Source organism: Anas platyrhynchos, chromosome Z (assembly GCF_047663525.1).
Source record: "Anas platyrhynchos isolate ZD024472 breed Pekin duck chromosome Z, IASCAAS_PekinDuck_T2T, whole genome shotgun sequence".
Taxonomy (NCBI): Eukaryota; Metazoa; Chordata; class Aves; order Anseriformes; family Anatidae; genus Anas; species Anas platyrhynchos.
In genome coordinates, this window is record NC_092621.1 from 78,961,573 (window position 1) to 78,985,254 (window position 23,682).

The 23,682-nt window shown below is 36.7% G+C and overlaps 1 protein-coding gene across 2 annotated transcripts in view; it reads left to right on the forward strand.

The window, feature by feature from the left end:
• The window catches only part of XRCC4 (X-ray repair cross complementing 4), a 183,930-nt gene that overhangs the window by 75,735 nt on the left and 84,513 nt on the right, over positions 1–23,682 (forward strand). For both annotated transcript variants that reach the window (XM_038170381.2, XM_027446191.3), the window contains exons 4-6: positions 3,550–3,716; positions 9,642–9,794; positions 10,432–10,535. In XM_038170381.2, the coding sequence (XP_038026309.1) occupies positions 3,550–3,716; positions 9,642–9,794; positions 10,432–10,535 (424 nt within the window). The remainder of the gene's footprint in view (positions 1–3,549; positions 3,717–9,641; positions 9,795–10,431; positions 10,536–23,682) is intronic.

The window sequence follows — 23,682 nt, forward strand, 5'->3', positions numbered from 1 at the left end:
ATTCGCCTTCATGCTTTGGAGGCGAAGCTGATCTGGCTGCCTTTACAGCTTATCAGTCTCTCAGCACTAGGCTCTTTACCCGGGCAAGTGCCAATCAGTTGTAATTTGCTCAGATAACAATGTTTCTATTGTTAGTGCTAACATTTCTGTTTGTTAAATTGGCAGTGGAGTAGCTCACTGTATCAAATAATTTAATGTTGAAGAAACAGTCTTTTTTGGTGCATGGTGTGTGGGATTCTGTTTGAAGGAAGCAAAGCAAAAACACATATCCAATATTGCATTACTTCTGGCTTAATTAGGGCCATACCAACATGTCTGGTGTTTTTCTGCACTGAGCTGCTGGAGATTGCTGCAGTGTAGCCAGGGTAATACACTTCTACAACTGTGTTATGTTAACCTGAGGTGATTAGGGGGAAAAGAGATATAAAAGAATAATTATTTTCCAGACACCTTGTGTTTTTTTGGGGTCAGTATGTGGGCACCTGCGTAATGTAATGAATTTAAGCCGACTGATGACAGGCTTGCTTTACTTACCTGTGGTGGACCTGTTAGAAAGGGTCTGTGGATTGCAGTACAAAAGGCGGTATGGTTAAGCTTCATTTTATAATAGCCAGAGAACTGCTTTATAAAGACCAAATTCAGAGTAATTGTTACCATGTTGGTATAGAAGAGTGTAAGGCGTTGCTTTCAGCTGCAGTTTTCGAACGGGATGATGAAGCTTTGAAACACCTACCAAGATGTCCAGCAAATTCCCCATGTCCCGGTGGCTGCATGGCAGATCCTCTCCTCACCTCCTCTCTGCTGGCTAGCACATGTGCAGCCACTGAGCAGGCGGCCACGCGTTGCTCGCTCTGCTCCCTGCAGACTGGCCTTGTACCCTCTCCCTTCTGAGGATTCATCAAAAGAGGTGGCATGCCCGAAGGCCTGGCTTTGGTTTCTCTAGGAGGATCAGCATTTATTATAAAAGGGATGCTGGTTTTCCTTACAGATTTTCAGCAGTCCTTTCGTGGCAGAGATCCATAAAGCTGAGGATGTGTTTTGCAGTAACAAAGCTCTTCATTGCACAAGCAGTATTGGTTCACATAGTGCAGCAAAAAAGCCAAACTGCTGTTTGCTTATAATTTTGTACTTTTGAAACATCTAACGTGTACTCGGTATGCTTTGATGGTGAGCAGAGAACCACGCTTTCAGCTGAAATGTCATTCCCTCTAACCTGTTTCAGGAATATTCATATTTTAATGCCTTTTGCTGAGTAAATGGTAGGACAAAGTGTGTTTGTCCTGATTAAACATATGTGCATTTACCTTATCTCAATTATACTAAAAGTATGAGACAAAAACTTGCACACTTCTTGCTATTTCCTCCACAGTACAAGTAGGAGATCATGTTTCTATTTATCTGTGCTACTGTTCTTCTCTATCTCTGTGGCTAGTATTAAAGTGTGGCATGAATTCTTTATCCGTATGGCGCGGTGGTGGCTTGCAAGTGATGAAAAGCAGTTTCCTTTACACAAATATCCATCTTCGTTAATGCTGTCAGACAGCAAGTGCGATATCCAGGGAATACACGTCACTCTGTGGGTTACTGATAATGTAATCTAATTTCCAAAAATAAATTAAATGCATCTTTTCATCTATGGCCATCAGATGTATGTAAGCTGAGAGAAAACAATATGTTAGAAACTGGACATGTGAATTCGATAGAAAGATCAGTGACAAATTTGAAACTGAAGCTTTGGGTTAGACATACTTTTGGATTAGTTAACCTTACTGAAGAAGCTCATGATAGTATCATGTTTTGTTGTGGACTTCCGCAGATATCTTATCTAGATTGAAGAACTCTTATTTGTTTCAAACATTCCCCTGAAGTCTTTCTAAGCATTTTTTACAAGGCTTTTTTTTTTTTTCCATCAAATTGTTACATATCACAGCAATAAACCTGATTTGTAAAAAGTGTTAACAAATGCTACACATGGGTGACGTTTTTGAGAGTCATTTTTCTTCGCTGTCTGAGGAGAATGAGCTAAAGAGAGGAGAGAAAAAATAAGGAAATGGTAATTCTGATTGTAATAGGTGTGGTGCCGTGACACAGAATGAATTCTTCCCTAGTGTGTACTGCTTACACTTTTATAATGTTAATGCTCTGTATTTAAGTTGAGAAGAGGAGTAGCAGTTCTGTGTGCAGGGAAGTGCCACAACAGTTGTGTGAACCCTTTTAAAAATTCCACAATGTGAGAGAGGACCCCTTCTCCTTCCACGTAACTCAAAGTTTCTGCAGGCTTTGTCCATAAAAGTCAAGTCATTTTGATACCTCTGTTACCTAAAGGTTTGGTTTTACTGTAGTTTTTTACTGTAGTCTGGCCAAGTGCAGATGATGCCACTTAGCCCAGTCTGTCTCTCTCTACATCTGCTCCCTAACTGTTTTATTGTCATGTCAGGCTAATGATGGTGCCTCCTTTGACTTTGGTGTGCATAAACAGGTTTGGAAGTGCACCTGAAGGTAGTTCAGATTCTGTTTCATCTGCCCAATGGAGAGCAACAAAGTCAGGTTGTTGCAAAGTCAGCAAACCATTTCTGGTTTGCTTCTTTTCAGAGGATGCGTGTGACCCTGTTCAAGCAAACTTGCTAACCATCTGCAATTGCCTCAGTCATCTCGAACATTGCATCTTAATCCAGCTGTGCATATGTGTTTAGCTGATGCTGTTTTGTGTGTATAGATGAGATGTTCCTCCTTCAACATAATGGAAACAACAGCCTTCTGCCTGCCAGACCAGGCAGAACAAATCTGTTCAGACCTCTTGTATGTCCTGTATATCATCCTCATTGCTGAAGAAATACAACTGTTCATTATAGATCCTATCCTTTAGTCTCAGTGAATTATTGAGGGTACCAATGCAATTGAAGGAAGGACTTATTTTATTATTAGGAACTTTCCAACTAAACCCCTGAGGGAAAAACTTACAGGTTAGTTTTTGTCAGGTGTGCTGGGCTTTTGCAGAGGTACTTTAATTCAAAAGTAGTTAACATTCATTTGTTTTATCATTAATATTGATGGTTATATTGCTGCTCTGGTTACAGGAATAAGCAGCAAGTTACTTTAGATGTTTTATTGGTCAGATAGCAAGACCAATGTTAGCAATGCCGTAAGTTTTCCTGTGGTTCTCCGTTACACCAAGAATGCCTTCTGTATAAAACTTGCAGGCACACCTTTGTACTTCTGACCTCCTGTGATCTGTACAGTAGCAGAATGTTGCTGTATCATGTTACACTTCTGCATTGCATGTCTTTTCCTGCCATTTGAAGGTACGTCAGTGATTTCTTCCTGTGCATATTGAATGTCAGGTGTCCATTAAGGCATTGTCAGCTGCATAAATAATTGGCATGTGAATTATTCCACGTGCTGCTTCTTGTTATAAATTTATTATATCATTTTGAACTGCAGGATTGTAATGTATTTCCTATGTCTATGCTTAGTGTGTGAGTTGCTAGCTCGGTGTTTTGTGATCTTTCCAGTACTGGTGAAGTAACTCAGTCTTTCCTTTTGTTCTAGTTCAGGCTTGGATCTCTGAAGCTACAAAAAGTTTCAAGTCCAGCTGAGGTGGTAAGAGAGCTGATTGGGTATTGTCTGGACTGCTTGGGAAGACTCCAGGTGAAAAATGAGCACCTGCAAAAAGAAAATGAAAGGCTTTTCAGTGATTGGAGTGATGTGGAGAAAAGGTGAGTTTAAAACAGTATTCACAGGGTATTGTTGAGCAAATCACACATATTTGTACTGTCAGTTCAGGGTTTACTGATGGGTGCTTTTAAAGTCATATAATGATAGATGGACACAATTTTTTCTTCTCTTAAAAAGAGTTGTGAGCCCAGATACTTACAGGTTTCCTTCCTACATCAAAAATGTGACTGGTATCATAGACCTTGCAGTTAAAGCTGGTTTTAGCATTATGTAGCAAAAAAGAAATCACCTCTTTTCATCTTTTTCTCATCTTTTTCATCATTTTCTCTTTTCATCTCCACCTGTTTCAGGAAGTGTCTCTTTTTATTTCCCTCATTTTCACTAATTCTTATGACTGGAACTTTGAATTACTTATATTTTTTTGAATGGGACATAAGTTGCCATTTCTTTAGTCTGTTTATGAAAGCAGGCAGAATTGGAAAATGAGTTTGATGTTATAGGGAGAACTACCCTTGTTTTGTGAGAGACTTCATTATTTGCCATTGCATTTTTGATCTGAATTGCCTGCTCCAGCACTCTGTACTGAAGTCATCTGTGCTTATTTCAGCTGGCATAAAGTGGTTAGCACATAAAAGTCAGAGATTTATCTTGTGTGTGTTTTTTTGTTTTGTTTTGTTTTGTATAGCTTTATCTGAAGAAGTACATTTAGGAAGACTGATGAAAGAATGTAGCTAATTGGTGTTAATTTACCTTGAAAAAGAGAGCTAACTTTTGGGAGGAGCTAGTTTTGTTTCCCTCTCATTAAAATGAGTAACAGTTTTTCCTGACAATCTCCCTGACAAGCATATGGCCTTCCTAAATAGTGTTTTACTGCTTAACAGTTTATTGAACAATAGTGTGTTGTATAACCAGTATGCTGTACTGCATTACACGCTAATGTGTAATAGGCATTACTGCTTGTATCAATTTCCATGGTGGAGTGGCACTTTTAAAGAGTAACCCCAAAGAAAAATTCACAGTTGCCTGACAACCATCGCACTCTAAAGCAATGTATTCATGGCTTTGAAAGCTGGTGTTTTTCTTTAGTATGTTCATATTTTGAATTAGCAGAAACTTGATTTTTCAAAATAAATACTGAAAGTTGTGCAGTCGTCAAACTTTGGCCATGTCCCCTAAGTGGAGAATAAAAATGATTTTTATCCAAACAGTGGATTTTTTTTTTACTTTTGTTGTTGTTGTTGTTTTTGTTTGTTTGTTTTGTTTTGTTTTGTTTTTGCCCTAGCCCAATCTGCCCTGTTGTCTCTTGCTGTTCTTCTGGCTCCAATTGCAGGGTGCAGGTTGCTGCAAGTTTTTTGGAGCCATACAGCTTTGCCTGTTGTTGTTCACTATATAGCATTTCAAGCTTCACATTCTGTATAACTCATAGTGTGAAGAGGTAAAAGAGCAAATATGAAGCACGTGGTTGAAGAATAGCGCTTCCTCTTTCACCTGTAGCTAAGGCATATCAGCTTCAGTTTCAATGCTAACTCTTCCCATGGCTTAAAACAGGACCTTATTAGAGAGAATCAACACATAGCATGCAGACTTCCAGAAGACTGCTTTTGTTGTTGTTCAATTTAAGTAGAATAGAAAGCATGCGGCACTAGATGGAATAATTCAGTCACTCCTTTTCCATTTTCCTGTTCTAATTTTCTTGACGATAGTGAAAGTTTTGTGACCTCAGCTCAGCAACTTTGAATAAGCCTTCTCCTGTAGCTGTCCTGCTTTTCCTGAGGAAGTACATTCTTCTGGCTTTCCATACCCTCTGTAGAATGACTAATAAGTTTCATTCAGGAGGTTAAATCTGCCTAGTGAGCAATCTGTAGGCTAAACACCAGCCCTGATCTGCTGCTGGCAATTACCTCAATATATATGAGATAATCCACTCATCGGTAAACAACATGCTGTTGGCAGCTGTATGCCATGTACGGGGATGGCTTCTGCCATTTCCCTCTGGGATGAAGGTCCACATAAAGGCAAAAGGCAGGATGACACCAAAAATCCATCTGAAGAGAAATTCCCTGCATCCTCAAATTGCTAAATTACTTAGGTAATCTAGTCTGAGCTGTGTGGTGTCTGATGTGTTGAGAGTTTCTGGCAGAAACTGTAACTCTTAATTTTCCTAGTGTGATAACCTAAGGGTAGGATTTTACCTGGCCAAAGCTTTCCCTGCTTTTAGAAAATTGCCCACATGAAGATAGCATTGTATTGAAAGTTAGTGGCTGGCTAGACTGTTCAGCATTTGATCTAAAAACTTAAAATAAAAATTGTTAAGACACTATCTGTCAAGATCCAAATAGAGAGCCTATAGAAATTTTCAAATAGATTATTCTGAAAATGCTGAATATGTGCACATATGTGCTGAATATGTGTACATCATGCACAGCTCAGGGATGGGTAAATTTAAGTATCAAATCAGGATACCTATTTATTAATTTCATATAGATAATTAAAGTGGCAAATGTAAAGCAATGATAACATTTAGCAAAATAATTTCTTGGCCAATAAAACATAAGTGAAATGTCTGATTTGTGTGTGTGGTATTTATTTTGCATCAAACATCTAAAATTAGTGTAGAAAAAACAAAAGCCCTACTAATTTATATTGTGGTCAGCTATAGCGATGGTATATTTAAACCACAAATAACTTATAAAAATGCAGGCTAGCTAGTTTGGTACTTGAAATTGACTCTTCAGCAGGAGCTCATTGAAATTCCATACCATCACCGGTGCTGGGGGAAGGCGAGGGTGAATCTGAAATGTAATAGAAAGGTGCCATAAGAGCAGTAATTATTTTAGAGCACGGAGGACATGGGTAGAAAGAGAGCACATTTATAGTATTTGAGTGTGGAAAATGCATAATTGCCAGTAAGTTACATAGTTCATGTTAATTTTCGTGAAGCGCGTGGTGATCTCTGTGTTTTTAGGTGGTGCTGAAGAACTGGACAGTTACCTTATTTTCTCAATTACTAATCAGAACCATTCTTAATACTAGCTCTTTTCAGTAGGGTATGCGAGCTTTTTGATGGATATCAACTTGAGCATCTGGCACTTTAAAAGCATTGAACTGACATAAAAGACATCTTAGAGAATAGAAACTGTAAAGCACATGCAAATAAGACTTGCACTACTCTAGCCGTTAACTTTTGTTTATTTTCATTATACTTGAAAGATGTCTTTGAGATGAGCAGCTCTTTTACTTGGCCTGAGGAAATGGTATTTCTGTGAGACAAATCGCATACAGGCACAAGCATGTGACGAATTGCAATGAAAGGTTATATTTGTAACTGATGAGGTATTGGAATGAAACCCAGCCAGCTTTGCTTAGCGGTCACGTAATTCAGGTAACACATGCCTGAGTGAATCCTAAAGGCTATGCAGAGCTGCAGCTGGAGCCACCCCCCAACACACACATACATGCTGCAATCAGTGCATCCCTGTTCCTAAGTGGTAGAGGACTGTTGCCTTTGACTGTTCCATTTTTATGTGTCATTATGTTCCATATGATAATGAGTTTTAAAGCCAAATAACTTGCAAGTATAGCGTTAATGTAATGCTATTTCACATTGATTCCTTTGTTGCATGTTACACTAAATAACTGTATGCCTGAAGAATGTATTTATGCATTAATTGCCTTAAACAATAGAGAGGGAAAAAAAAAAGGTGTTGATATAAACGACAGCGTTCATGTGTAATTAAGTGATGGCATTTGCCATGTAGGCATGTGATTTGCCTACAGTGTCCTCCTACAGGGAACAGTTAATATTCTGTGCATGCAGTCAGTGTGTATATCTTGCAATGCTAGTATTTTGTTCCACAGAATCAAGAAGCTGGCTAGTCTTGCAGTAGGTTCCCATGCTGTGGTTCATAATGTCCAGGTAGTATCAGCAGTACTCCATTGAGAGTCTACAGTTATATGGATATTCATCAGAGACAATGGTCCTGGCAAGGCTGAAGTTATCTTGTATGACACATTTTTGGCCAACTGTGGGAAATGTCTCAATGTAGCTCCTTAAACCAGCCTCAGCTGCTCTGACACCAGCTCACTGGCAAAATAAAGTAGTAAACCCTTCTGTACTTGGTGTTGTTTTGTGTGTGGGAGAGGGGGCTTTTCTAAAGGACTTGATACAGCCAGGCTTACCATATTTAACACACACACACAAAAAATTGTTTTTCATTTTTGTTTTTCATTTTTATGTATATGGACATAATTAGTTCCAAGCATGTAAATGACAATTTACCCAATGGGTGTATTTTTTTCCCCTAATCTCTCTCTCTCTCTCTCTCTCCTTTTTTTTTTTTTTTTTTTTTTTTTTTTTTTTTACTACTGCTTGACAAGAGGCAACCCCTGTCCTTACCTTTGTCCTTCCATGAACTGGTCAAGGCACTCCTTGGTCTTGTATTAGGGTTTGTGGTTCTTTGTACTTCAATATTTTGTCTGTTTGTTCCCCACTTAAACAGTTAACTTTCCTTTAATAGGTGGAAAGTCTCCTGGTAGTTGATTAGTACGTATGATCTTTCATTTAGGAATTATTGAACCGATCTATATGGTAATGATGTTCTGCTATTTGCATTTAAATTAGATGAATTATTTATCAACTATCAAGTATATCCCTAAAGCATTCCACACTAGGCTTAATACTTCATGAGATTATTTTCTGTTGTCTTTCTTCTTACATCATATGTGGGTTTGATCTATGAACAAAATAATCAGAATTTATGTAGGAAGTCTGTTGAAATTTCTTATCTTTTAAATTAATATTTTAAAAATCTGTTATGCATGCAGGTTTAATACCAAAATAAGCCTTCTAAACTTTTTTCAGCCTTACATAGGCTGAAAAATAATGTTGTTTATAAGTTACTACTGTTGGATATAATACCGTAGTTACTGTGATCAATAAGATAATCAAGGTGTTTACTTGCTTGTTACGAACATAGCTATTAAAATCTCTGGGTCTCAACACAAAGACTAAAAAGTTACAAAACACAAGAGTAATTAATAGGGTCAGATTTCCTGCAAGTCACTTGCTTCATTTAGTGTGATTATGTTTGCTTGTATTCCACTTTTGCCTTGCCTATGACAGAGTATATACAGACATTCTTAATTTTATATTTCCATTGTGCTTCTTTGTCTTTAAATTCACCTACTTACAGATGCAGATTAAAACTTCACAAAACTGAAGTTTTTTTTCTCTGAAGATATTAATTAACATCCTTAAGAACATTTTTGTATAGATCATAGAAATTTAGTCCTCTACCAAATAATGGTGACTGGTTCAGGGAAATAAAATCTTTGTGGTGGTGGCAAGGACTGGGCAAGTCTGATGACCCATGTCTGCCCTGGGGGTCTTGGCAAGGAACGAGCTCAGGAGCTGCATGAGTGGCCTGGAGCATCTGCTGGGCACCACAGTCCACCTCGGAGTGCTGTCATCCAATTACTTTTCATTGGGTTGGTTTGGGGTTTTTATTGTTGTGTTTTTCAGCTGTTCAAATGTATTTCAAGTCAGAGTGGGAAGGCCAGATCTGAGGTCTGCCAAGCTTAATCGTAACTATTCATAATCTCATTATATTGTCTCCTGGTAAGCTATGCCCTCTCTGGTGAATTCAGCATGGAAACCAAAGAATGCTTGTGCCAGTTTAAGTTGCCTGATGTGCGTGTGTGTAAGATATCCAGAAGAGAATAAAGAGAAAATTTCCTCCTTGGAAATGCTCTTCTTTTGGTAGCAAAGTTAATTGAACATTTCTATGAAAGAAAGCTGCTTCTGACCCGTTTCAGATGCAAGATGCTGGACATGCAACGTATAGTAAGGGAATTTCTGTAACAGGAAGGATGGCCTCACTGTAGAATTTTCTTCCAGAAAACACATGGAGTTTTAAGAAGAAATGATGTGATGTGTGAAGTAAGTAACAATTAATTTTATATTGTAGGTTGGAAAAATGCGTAGAAGCTAAAGAAGATCTAGAGGCAGATCTTTATAACCGGTTTATTTTGGTGCTGAATGAAAAGAAGGCAAAGATAAGAAACTTGCAGAAGTTGTTGAATGAAGCTAAGCAGTATGCAGCAGATACTGAATGTACAAGGTATTTCCCACGTTCCCTGAGTCGCTTGGTATTATTCATGGCACAAGATTTGGTTTATTTTCTGTTTCTTTAGCTCTAACAATTCTTCCTGGATATGGCTTGGTTATCCAAAACGACTGTGATACTCATAAAAGCAGAGGATTCCTTGGAGTGTCACTGCAAGAAGCAGCATATTGTTTTGGACTTGGCAGCCAAGAACTAAACAGTCATTGATTCTCTCCTCTCCTATTTTCTATTTGGATGCAGTTATCTTTCCAAACATAGTATGTCTGTGCCATTTCCATAGGTGGTATTTTTGAGCCTTCTCCTCTGTCTTTGATTCCTTTTGTTTTTTGGGTAACAAAAATATCTTAATCTGAACATTTTTTATCTACTTCTAATTTAAAAATCAACGAAATTGAATTTTCCCAATGCAACAGCACACCTTTCTTTTCCATTTTTATGCTGCTTTTTAATATCTTATCTTTTATTAGCTGCCCTTCTACCTGATAATGCTAGACAAATTAACTGCAACTCTGGGGCCACCGTGTTGTTTGCGATCAGCTTGCATTGTCTATGGCAGTGCAGAAGTAATTATGTGCTTTTTAGGAATAGTAGATGGAAGATACAGTTTTGTTGTTGTTTTTCTTTTTTTTAGGGAAAGTGTAGCTACAACTCAGATGGCTACTGGGCAAGAAAATGACTATGATGGCAGCACTGAGGAGGAAAGTGAAAATTTAGCATGGTCATCATTACCATCGGGTAAGGCTGAATGTTTTGTCTTTTAAGAGTATCATGGACAGGCCAATCTCTTTACACAAATAAACCTTAATGAAGACAAAATACTACCTGACAAATTGCTCAATGACAAGCCGACCTGCAGGCCTTAAAAATAACTCTCTTGAAGCAGAGTATAATACTAGCATTTTCAAATTAAAGAGGAGAAATTTAAAAGCATGTTGCACAAGGTGAAGGTACTGTCATTTATTCCAACATGACAAATTGTATACTTTGCAGAACTAATCGCAGTCTAACGGTATCTGAACTATCAACAGTTTCATTTTAAATTCTAGGAACTGTGATGTGTACCCGACAATTGCGAAAATGTAAAATGTAGTCCCTGACAGTTTCAGTGTTTAAAAAGGAGAAAGCAGGGAGGTTTCACTACTATAAAAAGAGCTGTGCACTCATTTTGCATCACAAAAATGGAATAAAGATGTATCTATAGCAGAATTAATTTTAATTTCCCAAAGACTTTTTGATCTCATGAATGTAATTTGACTAAATTTTCTAGGACTGGTAAAGCATATAGGGTACAATAATAGCCCATTCCACAATGTAAGATATTTAACTGTGACTCGTAAGAAATTTTGGCAAAGTACTAGGAGTCTGTTAGATGAATGATATCAGAGTTTTAAAACTGCAATGGCATTTGCTGTGTAGTTATAAACTACAGGTCTGCTCACATGTACTATGGGTTCTCTCACTGGAGCTTTCCATTTCCACTGTAGGTAATGGTAGACAAGACAGCAATTTATTTTAACTGTTTTCTGTGAATATTGGGAAGCAGAAGTGTTCAAAACCCTGTAACAAGTTGTATTAAACTACACAATTCATATAGGTTCATTTATTGAGGACTTGCTAATATTGTGTAAGCAGACAGAACTTCAGACAAATGTAGAAAGTTGTTTACACAAAGAACTTGCAATTATGGAAAGCAAAGATTTTGTATTTTACTGTGGTCATTAGTTCAGACATATTTGCTTTTAAGTGGTATTTGGTCATCTCAGAGAGGTAACGTAAAAAGAAATACATCCTATTTAGGGAAAAGACAAAGAAAGGGAAAGTTATTGATTCTTTTAGGAGATTCAGGATGGCTTAATTAACTCAGTAAGAGTTTTGAGACAACTATGTTTTAAAAAAAACAGTAAAAATCCCACCCCTCAAGCTATAATGAGGGACTGAGCTGATCGATGTTACTGTAAAAAACCAGCAAGTGTATTTTCATTTAAATTGTAATAAATATGCTTTCTGTTGCCTTAGAAAGGTAGAGTCTTTTAATTGTGACAAAAAGTTTTCAAATACAAAACCTGAATTTAAAAAGATTATAACGTTAATCCTTTGGGTAACACACTGAGTTTTTTCATTGTAATGGCATTCTCGGGAATGAGCATTGCTTTGGTTAGATGGTATTCCCTACGTCCAGCTTTCTCGTTCCATGAGCAATGGAAAAGCAGACATAAGATCTATACCTCTGTGTGATCTGCGATCTTCACATGCGAAAAGATGTCTGAGACAGACTCTGTCACTATGAAGCTTCTGTCCCTGCTTCAGAGGTAAATGGCCTGAGAGAAGGATGAAGAACACATACCTCAAGTATCAAGAACTCCAAGGCATAAAAGATAATATAAGTAATGGTGGTTTTTTTGTTTTATTTCTGTTTGTTGTTTTTTTGTTTGTTTATTTGCTTGTTTTCTGTTTGTGTAGTCTTTCTGCCATTTATTTCTTTTTTTTTTTTTTTTTTTGATTTGGAATGTCATTGTGGGCATTGTAGGAAAAATGTCAAGGAGAACAAGAGGATCGTTGGGAATGTTTTGGACATTAGAGGTGGAAGTCAAAATGAAGAGAGAAAGTCAAAATTTAAAAGGTGCATGGGAGGAAAGTGAAAACTCACATGCACACACAAGGGCATATCTATATCTTATATCTTATATCTATATCTATATCTTATATCTATAAAAAGGCCTAGAGAAAGGAGATCTGTAAATTTACAGGGAAGTGGACCATGTGATTTTGAGTGAAGACAATTTTTCCCCTTGATACAGTGCTCTATCAAGTTTGGAAATCCAAATTTGAAGAAAAAACATTAGGAAGTTGGGTAGGTTAACATTGTGATAAAAAAGGAGGGATTGGAAAATGATTTAAGTGAAATACTGAGAAGAATCTGAAACATAGTACATATGGTCTACAACTACATAGCAAGTTGAACAGCGTGGTCTGGTTGAAGGTGTCCCTACCCCTGGCAGATGGGTTGAAACTAGCTGGTCTTTAAGGTCTCTTCCGGCTCAAATGTGATTCTGTGATGATTCTGTGGTGCGGTAGTAGATAGTCTTTGTGTCCAGCAGATATTGCTGTCTAATGAACTTGAATAACTGGAAGTTGACACAAGAAAAATACAAAAATTGGTCTTTTTTTCTTGCAGACTAATTAACTGTTAGAACAACTTGGTGCCAGTGTTGAAATCGTAATGGGATGCTTTTAATACAAAGACAAGATCTTGTTGATTCAAGTATTACCTCAAAGCTGTCCACAACCAATGACACATGGGACAATAGCAAATGGCTATTATTTTACCTTTTTTTTCTTTTTTCTTTTTTCCATCTGTAAGAGCAGATGAATTGCGGAATAAAGCCATTTATTTTGTTTTCTGCATAAAGGAGTTTACTCATGCATGCGTTCTCAGCCAGGCTATCTGACAGGTTTTAAGCCTTTGCAGAGCAGCAGGTTGCATTTATCTGTTCCGCTTCACAGAAATTTTTTGTAAGGGTCTTTTTCCTACGATAATAGTTAATCTGTAACCTAAAAGTTTACATAAAAACATAAGGGTTTGGGCACTTACAGTAACATCAGTAGATATGATTTATGGTTTGCTTTTTGATGGTAGTGTCTAATTCATGGCATAAAGCGAGAGCCAAATGAAATATGGTAATTTTTACCTCAAATCTACATACTGATGTCATTAATTCTTTGTACTCTAGAATAACAATTTGAAACTGGATTAGTAGGCATTAGAAAGTAAAGCTCTCAGGAAAACAACAGATGTATGTAAGAAGTTTTATAAATAATACTGTATGTCTTTATGTACAGCAGCTTTGCCCCCCACTCCAAGTGTATGAGGGAAATTTATTTGGCATATTTGTGAGTGTTGTGAATCCAGGACTGAAAAACACTCAGCTCCCAGTTTAGTACATGTAGATCTTAGAAGTATGGTTTAGTCGTGGATGTTAGCACTAGGCTAAAGGTTGGACTAGATGATCTTAAAGGTCTTTTTCAACCTGAAGGGTTCTATGTGTGTAGAACATTTCTAAGCAGCAGCTGTAAATGGTGTGCCAGCAGCTTGTGAATGTCTGCTCTTGTTTGATGGAGTTTCTGCTCAGGAAGGAAGATGGGAAGGAAGTCCTCCAGCTGTTGGGGAGTTCTTCAGAAATGGGGAGGTGTGAATATTTCTTGGGGCAGGGGGAGGTTTTTTTGTTTTGTTTTCTCAGGATTGTTAAGATTCTAGCTGCCCCATGCAAAGCTGAGATAGAGTTGTTGCTTTAGCTATTGGTACTTAAACTAAGTTCCAGTGACTTTGTAGGTGCCTCACACTTGGGACTGCTGTTGTGCCCTTCAGCACTGTCTCATTTGTTTTACTTCTCCCTCACATGTTGCATCCAGTCTTGTACTATAACTCCTTAATCAAAGGTCTGATATTTTGTTTAGCTTGCTTGGTGTCTGGCGTTTTAGAGTCATCATTCTTGGTTGGGACTGCTAGGTCCTATGACAGTGGAAAGAATTATATACACACACATAGACAAGAAGCAGCTGGAGCAGGCTTGAAAAGATTACAGAGCGATGTTGATTGGAATAAAACTTTGAAAGGCCTTTAGTTCTTTTCATGTTCATTTGTTAATAGGATCTGTTAAAAAAAAAAAAAAAAAGGCAGAAAATTGCCAGTCCTTTTGACCTCTGTATTTCTGTTAGCCCACAAGAGTTATGTGGTGACTCAGTTAGCATGAAGCCACCACGCTGATGCAGGAAGCTTGTGTTGCTGCAGAATGCAGAAACCCTTATTCTGGTTATGGGCAGTCCAGAACATGACCCAGCTGTGGTCTTGGTCCTTCTCCCCTTTGTTTTGCTCAGCGCCAATTTTCACTCTTATTTCCTCTAGCTATTGAGTCCATTCTCCTGTGGGACTCAAAAAGCCAGTAAGACTATCAAGCTAAGAAAACAATGTTTGATGTCATGATTGGCAACCATAACTTTGTCAGACAAATAAAACCCTTTTGTTAACTGTGGAAAATACTTTAGTGCTTCACATAGCAGGAAGATTTTAAAGCAGGAGCAAGTATTGGATAAAATTCCACCCTTTCTGCTTCTAAGGAGCTTGAAAGGTAGATGAAGGGTAAGAGTTGCCCTCTTCACAAGGTTTGGAAGATGATCAGTGAAGGCAACCTTATTCCTTTTCCCAGAAATGTGATGAAACTGTGGGGATAGAAGTTATATACTGTATTTGATGCTATATACAAAATATATACAGTACTTATATACAGATATGAATGATAACATAGCAAATGGGAGATGCGCAATGGAAGAAACTGTCTTATAATTTCTGATTGTCTTCAATTATAATGCTAGTATATATAGCTACCTGTAGACAAAACAAGGCTACTGGGCACCAATTTACAGTCAGTTTTCTTTCTCTCTATTTTATTTTCTCTTGCCCATGTCCTTTCTCAGTCATATTTCTTATTGAAGTTGGTGGAAGTTATTGCTCCTTAGGATACAGAAGGACCTCATGAGATGGCCTGTTGGATTGAGTGAAGTTTTTATATTCTGTGTTTGTTGCCAGCTCTATGGAAATATTCTGTCTCAAGTGAGTCCTTGGACTTGCAATGCTCATACATTTCTACATGTTTCCTTACAAGGACAGATTCAGAATTGGTTCTAATAATCTCGCTATAGTGCCTAAAATAAATAATAGCAAGCACCTTGCCACTTTTCACTGTTTTAATGTGCAAACGTTCTCATCCCCTTTATTCGAGGTCTTGCCTTAGGGATTACATGTTGTGCCTTCATGAGCCTCTGGCCCTTTAAATTTAATTAGTTCTCTTTTGTAGTCCAAACCACCAATTATTTGATGCTGCTGGTTAAAAAGCTTTGATCAAAGTTATTTTTAAAAATGCCTATTATAACAGCACCCAACTGTGCTTTGCAGTTAAAGTTCCATCTGTCAAGGCTTCTCCTTTTAAAGACTATTTTAAGGAGTTTTAGAACTTTGCCATTTTAATTGACTTCAGGCTTAAACTATTATTATTATTACTTTTTTTTTTTTTTTGTCAAGCTATAATTGGAAATGGCTCATCCCAAGGAATAATCACATATCCAATTCCCTTAAAGTAGAAGATATCTTTTTGCTGAAACCCTGCTACTTTTTCTCTTAACCTGATGGTTTTATGTCTGTACAATATATGTGCTTGCCTATCCATGTTATACCAGATGTCATGGTCAAAATGCAGATAAAGCACAAATATCAATATGTTTTAAGTCCCTTTAAAAATCCTGTTAGGATTATCACACTGAGAGGCATTGGTAAGGTGTTACTTCAAAATGTTACTAAAAAAATGATCAAAACTGCATACAACTAGGTTTCTTAGTATATATTCTTCAGTATATGAAGTAATGTAGCTGAATGTGGTTGTCTCTAAGTAAGTCATTATTTATGCTGTTCAGTTAATTCAGGTGAATCACAATGACATAATCTTAATGGATTTATGCTTTAAGACTACTCTGAATTGCAACAGTTTGTGACTGATCAAAAAAGTAGAGTACCTAATCACCACACTGTGGTTTTGGTGCAATGGCATTGTCCAATATCAAGTTTAAAAATGTTTTATTATGCATTGTCCACATATTACTAAAATTTAGGTATGAAAGAACTTTTTTTTTTTTAATTGTCTGTAAATATTTTATATATAATTAAAGCTCTGTTTGAATCACTATCAAATTAGGACTTTATCAGATTTAAGTTAAATTTTAAGACTAATTTCAGAATCACTACAGATTTAAAGTCCAAACATAATACACCTCTATGGATACTGCTGTTTTTTTGTTTGTTTGTTTGTTTGTTTTGTTTTTTCCTCCACTTAAAAACAAAGCAATTTAAATACTGTAGGAATGTTTATTTGGAGCAGAGGTACAATTATTGTGTGTTTTTTCTTTGGGTCTTGAGGAACAAGAGGAACAAATAATGTAAAATTCCAATAATTCAGAAAATAAATCAATCCATTAATGAAGCTGTATGTTTTATGTTCTTCCATGAATACACAGATTTTCTGTGTAAGGAAACAAACCAGCTATTTGTTTTTGAATCTGTCTTGCTGGAGTTCTAGTGTTCCTTTTACTTGTCCTCAAAATATGTTGCACTTTGCTATGGCTTGAAAGCCTAAAAGCAGCATTAGAAAAAAAAAATAAAATGAGGCAGTGATAACAAATACTCTTTGTATCTTTGTAGAGTACTGATGCGATCCTATGGGATACTTAAAGGAAATGTAGAGACTCCTCCTCTGTTCTTGCTCATATTTCACACCAATTTGACGTGTACCCAACAATCTGTAGTAAGAGTAGACCTGGACATAGATTCTGTGAGTCATGCACTTTTGCACTGGGCATGCACTTTCTGATACTTGTTTCCTTTGCAAAAGGATAGTGTAACTTGACCATCTACCAGGCCGCACTAATTCAGCAGGACTCTTTCTTTGTTTTCTCTTCTTCGTGAACTACAGAAGACCTATTTCAACACCCTTTTGGTGACATCAGTTGTGAAACCAGAGCATCAGTGGTGCTGGAGTAGTGCCACTAACACCACAGCTCTGTTTCATCCTCCTTCAATAGATAGTTAAAGAACAACTGCTTATCAGGTAAATGGGAAACTTTTGCTAGTCATCAGTAACCTACCTGGATCAACCCCCATTTTAATACTTCTGTTTGTTCCTGTGCTCTTGGGGCAGGGCCTCCATATGTATTTGTTTAATATCCAGCATAATAGTCCCTTTGAGATCTGTTGCATTTAAGAGAGCTAGTAATTATTACTATAATTATACAACAATATGCTTCAATACATGTATTATGGAATATAAAAATTATAGAATGCGATGTACAGTGACAACAGTTCTTTATTTTCATAGATTCCAAACCTGCTGATGAAACCAGTCTACCACACAGTCTTATTACGCACTTCATGCCACATGCCTGCTTTAAATAATCCTTTGAGTTCCAGGTCATAAATTGGTTTACCAGAAGGTACAGGCAGAGATTTGCTTTCCCTCCTGGGGGTTATTTTGTAAAGGTAAAACAGAGCCAGAGCCTGATTCTTTTTTTTTTTTTTTAATGTATGTTTTACTTTGAATATTATGGTTTAACTGTCTTTAGCACAAATACTTATCAGGGATAACTTAATGGGTATCTTTTACTTTATGTTCAGTTCACACCATTTATTCATGATAGTTTTCTCCGGCATGTTTACAGGGGTAGATATTTGCTTTTGGCGTCTGAATGCTTTTATATATACAGGTAATTCAGAGTGGAAGGCAAAGCATCAAAAATATTTAAATATACTTTGTGTTACACAAATATCAAATAAAACAATTCACATGATAGTACTGCAATACATCTGTATTTCTTTCCCTCTTGGAAATAGAGCCATGCTTTAGATGAGTTGATTTTGGTTTTATCAGTATCAGCTCATTGAGAATTATCCTTTCATCAAAGGGAAGTATTGTTTTTTGAGAAAAAACAGCTCTTGTAGGGGTACTGATAGCCAGTTTCTATAACTGTTGACATTTGGATAAAAGCTCTTATCTTCATCTATTGAATAGACTATATATCAGTGGCCTGGATGATCCTTATGCTTGCAGGCCTGAGAATCTTGTGTTCAGCAAGCAGCACCTTCAAGCTATCTTTACAGGCATGACTTGAAACTTGTAGCTGTATGCACATTTCAAAACAACTCTTCTCACTTTAATACTTTGTAGGTTGTCTTCACATGTGTTGTGCTTCATGTGTGTTTTGTCATGACTGGCAGTGACTTGACAAAATTTGATTTTGATCAAATTTTTCCACTGCTTCATACCCATATTTCTTTTATGCACAATAACGAGCTTCTGCTTCTGAATTTTGAATGTTGATGTCTCTCTGACAAAATACTGGAAAGACATTTTCTCTGGCTACCTGTGTAACATTCTCTTAATTACTTCCTATCTGTATTACAATGTCTCATTTGAGCAAGTGGCCTCTCTTGATTAAAAGCTGAGTTGCTCAAGATTGCACTATAACCTATGGCAATTACATTGATTAATTACTTTTCTAGGTTAAAGTATGCATCTTTATTTTTAACTTGACTTTTTCTCAACCAAACTTCACATTCTGGGCCTGGTAGGTCTCTGCTAGATTGCAGAGTTGGCTTCCCTGGTTGAGTATGCATCCTGTGGGCCATCTTTGTGTCTTAAAACACCATGGACTGGACTTAACTCACAACTACAGAAACTTAAAAATATGCATACTTCAGAATAGAAATAGAATGTAAAATAAGAACAGCAAAGAATTTTTTTTCTTGTATGACCTTTAAAAAGTATTTGAATAAGAAGAAGGAAAACCCTTCACTCAGTGGGCTAAAACTTGAAAATGTAGTACTTGTCTTAATTTACTGTGTCTGCTTTCCCTCCCTTCTCCCCCCCCACTTCTTTTCTCTTCTAGCCTGATTGTTAAAATGGGTAATTTTCACTGCTTATATCCATCTCAAGTGATAGGTTCTGTCACAAAATCACTTCCCTGTTTGTCCTTAAGCTTATATTCTTAAAGTAGCACATAGACCAATAGATGTTGAGAGTGATGTAGTATAATGATGTAACTTGTATTTGGAAAAGTTATTTTAATTAATAGAAACTCTAAATGGTACATAAATCCATAAAATAGTTTGACATGTTGCCAGATTTGTAGGACAGCAATGTTTCTGAGTGTCATGTTCAAAAGCTGAGAAGCTCCTTTTCATCTTTGTGATGAAAAGTTCTCCTGCAGGACAGTTTTCTTCTGTTTGCATAACACTATGTATACTGCATACACAAGTTTCATGTAAAATATTAGTCATTTGTGAAAACTGAGTTGGACAGGAAAAAATGGCTTTAAAATAATTCAGATACAATAAACAAATGAATTATATAATTATATAATGCAGGTGGTTCTGTAAATAAGTATTTGCATTTAAGTAATTATTAAGTAATAATGAGTATTAATTGATATTAAATCTTAGGTAATAATATAGTACTTAATGAGTAATACTTAATAAGTATTAAGTAATGACATGTAACCACGTAAGTATTTATGTGGTTCTGTAATAAGTATTCTGCTAATTTTCAAAGATTAACCCAAGCGTGTTGATATATGGTCCTTTATGTACAACAGGTACATATATTTTATAAATTAGGTGGAGACTTGAACCCACCATATCTGCAACAGAGAGAGAACACGTTTCCTTATGCTTACAGATTCCTCCCTTTACATAGTTATTTATATGCTCAATTTAATTTACTCTAGTAAGACACACGGGATGCCACTCCCCATAAATAACCAAATGTCAATTCACAAGGTTCAAAGCTTTGCATATGTGAAGACAGGTGCAAAGGAAAAAATGATTATTTTGCACTATATATTCTAAAAGAGGATTATTTTTTTCTGTAATGAGATTAAATCTTAGTTACATATTCAGATAAAATGATGATATAGGCTTATGCATTCTGAACTTTTCTTAATAAAGAATAGATTTAAATGAAGACATGATCAGAGAGACAGATTAGTCTTTCTGCACTTCTCATCCCCAATTCACAAGTCTTAACTAGTGACAGCTTTTCTGTTATTCCTGTGAGACAGTAGTTAGTAGGTGTGATCTTGATCACCTGGGACTAATCATCATATTGAAATCACTGGGCCTTCCTTTGTATTCCTCACAAATTTAAGCCTTTCCAATAAGGTATCCCTGGAGTCAAGATGCTAACCTTTTCTTCCTTTGTATGTTATAAAAATATCATTAACAGCTCATTTATAACTCCTGTTCATTACCAATTCTGTCAGCATATAAAAAGGCACACTATTACTCTCCACAGAAAGAAAGTTTGGAAGCTCAGTGAGCTGCTGAATACTCATTCTTCTAGATATTTATGCACACATTTGGATAGGTAAATATAAATTAAAATGAATACCTGTTTTTAGTTGGCCTTTTTAATGAATGTGGAATATAAACTTTGGATTTAGCCCCCTGTGTAGATATCAACTGTGTTCAAAATTAGCACAATTAAAATGAAAAAAGGTACGTTAGCATATCTTTATGTGCTATCATTTTGGGGTTTATTGAGGAAATAATAAATATTTTAAATTGCCAGTTATTCTGTAACAGTATTCCTTAGCATCTTTTAAACAAATACCTGCACCACTCATTTTGAAAAACAAAAACAAAACAAATCAGTCTGCTGTACTGATGTCCATAGCATAAAATAATTTCAATGCCTATCTCAAATGCTTCCCATTTCAGTGCCAGGTCATTCCTTTGTTTAATTTAGTTTTAGCTTAGATTTTTTTTTTTTTTTTTGGGGGGGGGGGTGCAGGGAAGAGAAAAGGTGTAGTGTTTTTGATTTTATAAAAAATGTTGGACTTCTTGGCACAAAAGTGAAAGAGGAGAACCTGTGCAATCACCTCAGTGGCCACTGTGTTCATGACTAATAATCTCAAATTTCAAGAATGACTAAAATAACTTAAATGATTTCACAAATTCATTAGTTGATGACTTGGAAAGTTGTTGAATGGAACCAATCCAAGCTAGACTGAAAATCACAAATCTCTTGTACTTAAACTTCTGCAGAGCAGGCTATCATGTTCAGTTTTGGCCCTGTTCAGAAAGCTGCACACAGCCTGAACTGGGAGAGCAGCAATGCAAGTTGAGGAGGGATTGGGTGGGAAAGTAGTACTGTGGAGGAAAAGAAGGAGAGAATAAGCAATACGAAGCTGAAATATACACCAGAATTTTATGTTGACTTAAGTTTTACTCCTTGGATCCCAGGTCTGTAGATTACTTGTAAACCTGCTGCTACTGCATGAATCCCTGTTACATATGACAGAAAAATACTCACTTGAATTCACCATCATTACCTAGCTGCAAATCAGGGGAGTATTTTATGTAACTTTTAAACGTGCCACCATCTTCTCTTCTTTGTTTTCCTCATCTTCCTCTCACCATGCACCTTCTTTTGTCTACAGCCTTGTTATTAATTAACCCATTCACAACAGTAAATTCATGTTCGTCTCTGGAAGGATCCTGTTTGTTGCACGGGGGAAAACTGTCAAGAGCAGTAGGAGAGCACCCCTCAGTAGTGCTCTTGCTGCTACGCCCAGCTCTGTTCAAGCAGCAGAGACGTTTGATCTGCCAGGTCTGTTTATCTGGCTAAACTATGTTTTCTGCATATACAGGGCAGTCTCTAGATTTCCATCTGCTAATCATGCAAGCTGCGGCTATCTTCAATTCAATAGAGCAAAAGCAGTGCTTGTTTGAGCTCTAGCTATATTGTGAGCTGCTGTCTCAGTCAGAAAAAAAAAATGGTTCTTTAATCTATAGCCATGAGCTGGATTCTCACAAGGATACTCATTACTTAGGTTCCTGGGAGAGAAGGGTCAGGTCATGAGTATCTGATTGCCAGCAATTTCCTGAAGACCTTTCCTGGGAAACCTATGAGGCAGGCTATTGGAAGGCTTTGGAGTATGAGTTCAGAAACACCATATGAAGCAGAGTAGTTAACCTATTTTGTAACCTCTGGTGTTTCCTGCATAAGGGTGGTACAAGGATTCTGGTGCTCTCAGTTGCTTAATGTTATATTAATTTTGTTCCACCGATTTCATGGTATTATGTGAATGCACTTTGTTTGCTGAAGACGTTAAAGTAATTTAAAAGAAAATACACAAAAACATGCAAAATAAAGTATTTTCCCTACTTGATCATAGTTTACTTCATTACACCTAAACAAATATTAACTTCTTTAGTTACACAGAAAACTTGGTCTGTGTTAGGAACAGCATCGTTAGCTACATGGTTCAGTAGTAGTTCATTCACTCCTGCTTAAAGCATCAAAACTTTTTTTTTTCCAATCTTTTGACTGAAACAAGACTTTCAGGTTTTGATGGGCTTGAAAACATTATTGTCCTTTTATTTTTACATTTAAGATGTTAAGAGACAATGCACGCTATACAACCACTTAGTCGCTTCCCTTCCTTAATCAGTTCCAGGCCAGGAGACATTGAAGGGGTATGTTTCACAGCAGAAAAGAGAAGATTTGGGCCACCTCTTTGAGAACTTGCTTCTTACATCAGTATATGCTAAAGGAAATGTTAATGAAGAACAGATATGCATTCATGTTTGAAAACATACATATGATAAACTTCATGACAAAAGCTAATTACAAGAGTGTGTGCAGTGAGAAGGAGACTTTGAAGGGGAGAACCCCACAGGTAACCTTGGAAAATCTCACCAGAATGTTTTTTTTTCCAAGGCAGTTGCATTTTGTGAACTGTTGGATATCATTTTTTTAACTAGGATATTTGTCCTGAGCTTCCAATGATTTCTGGTTTTCTAAATGTAAAAAAAAATGCATTTTTTTTCTAGGGATTTTCAGTAACACCACGTCAATATGGGAAAGAAACAATGAGTGTATGTTAAGAACAGGATGCTTAGTACAGGGTACAGGATATGTTGGCCCATTTCTTTTAAAAATGTACCTCAAAATCCACAAAAATAGAACTGTGTTTAGGTCTGCAATTCCTGTGTTTATTACTTGACTGCATATGTTGGGGTGTAATTGCAACACAACATAACAGTTCATTTTATGTGTAGGCACCGTGCTAAACAAAGCTCAGCAAAGAGGGCTTTCATTTGACAAAATCACCTGCCTATCTGTTTGCCGTGAGACATTGCTTGTTTTAGTTGCTTGGCATCAGCTTTCATCTCTATTCAAAGATGAATCTCCATCCACAGCTTATTCAAACACCGCTCCTTCGTTCAAATTAGCATTAAAAGCATTCCATTCATCACTTGCTCCTTGGCGAAGGTCTGTCA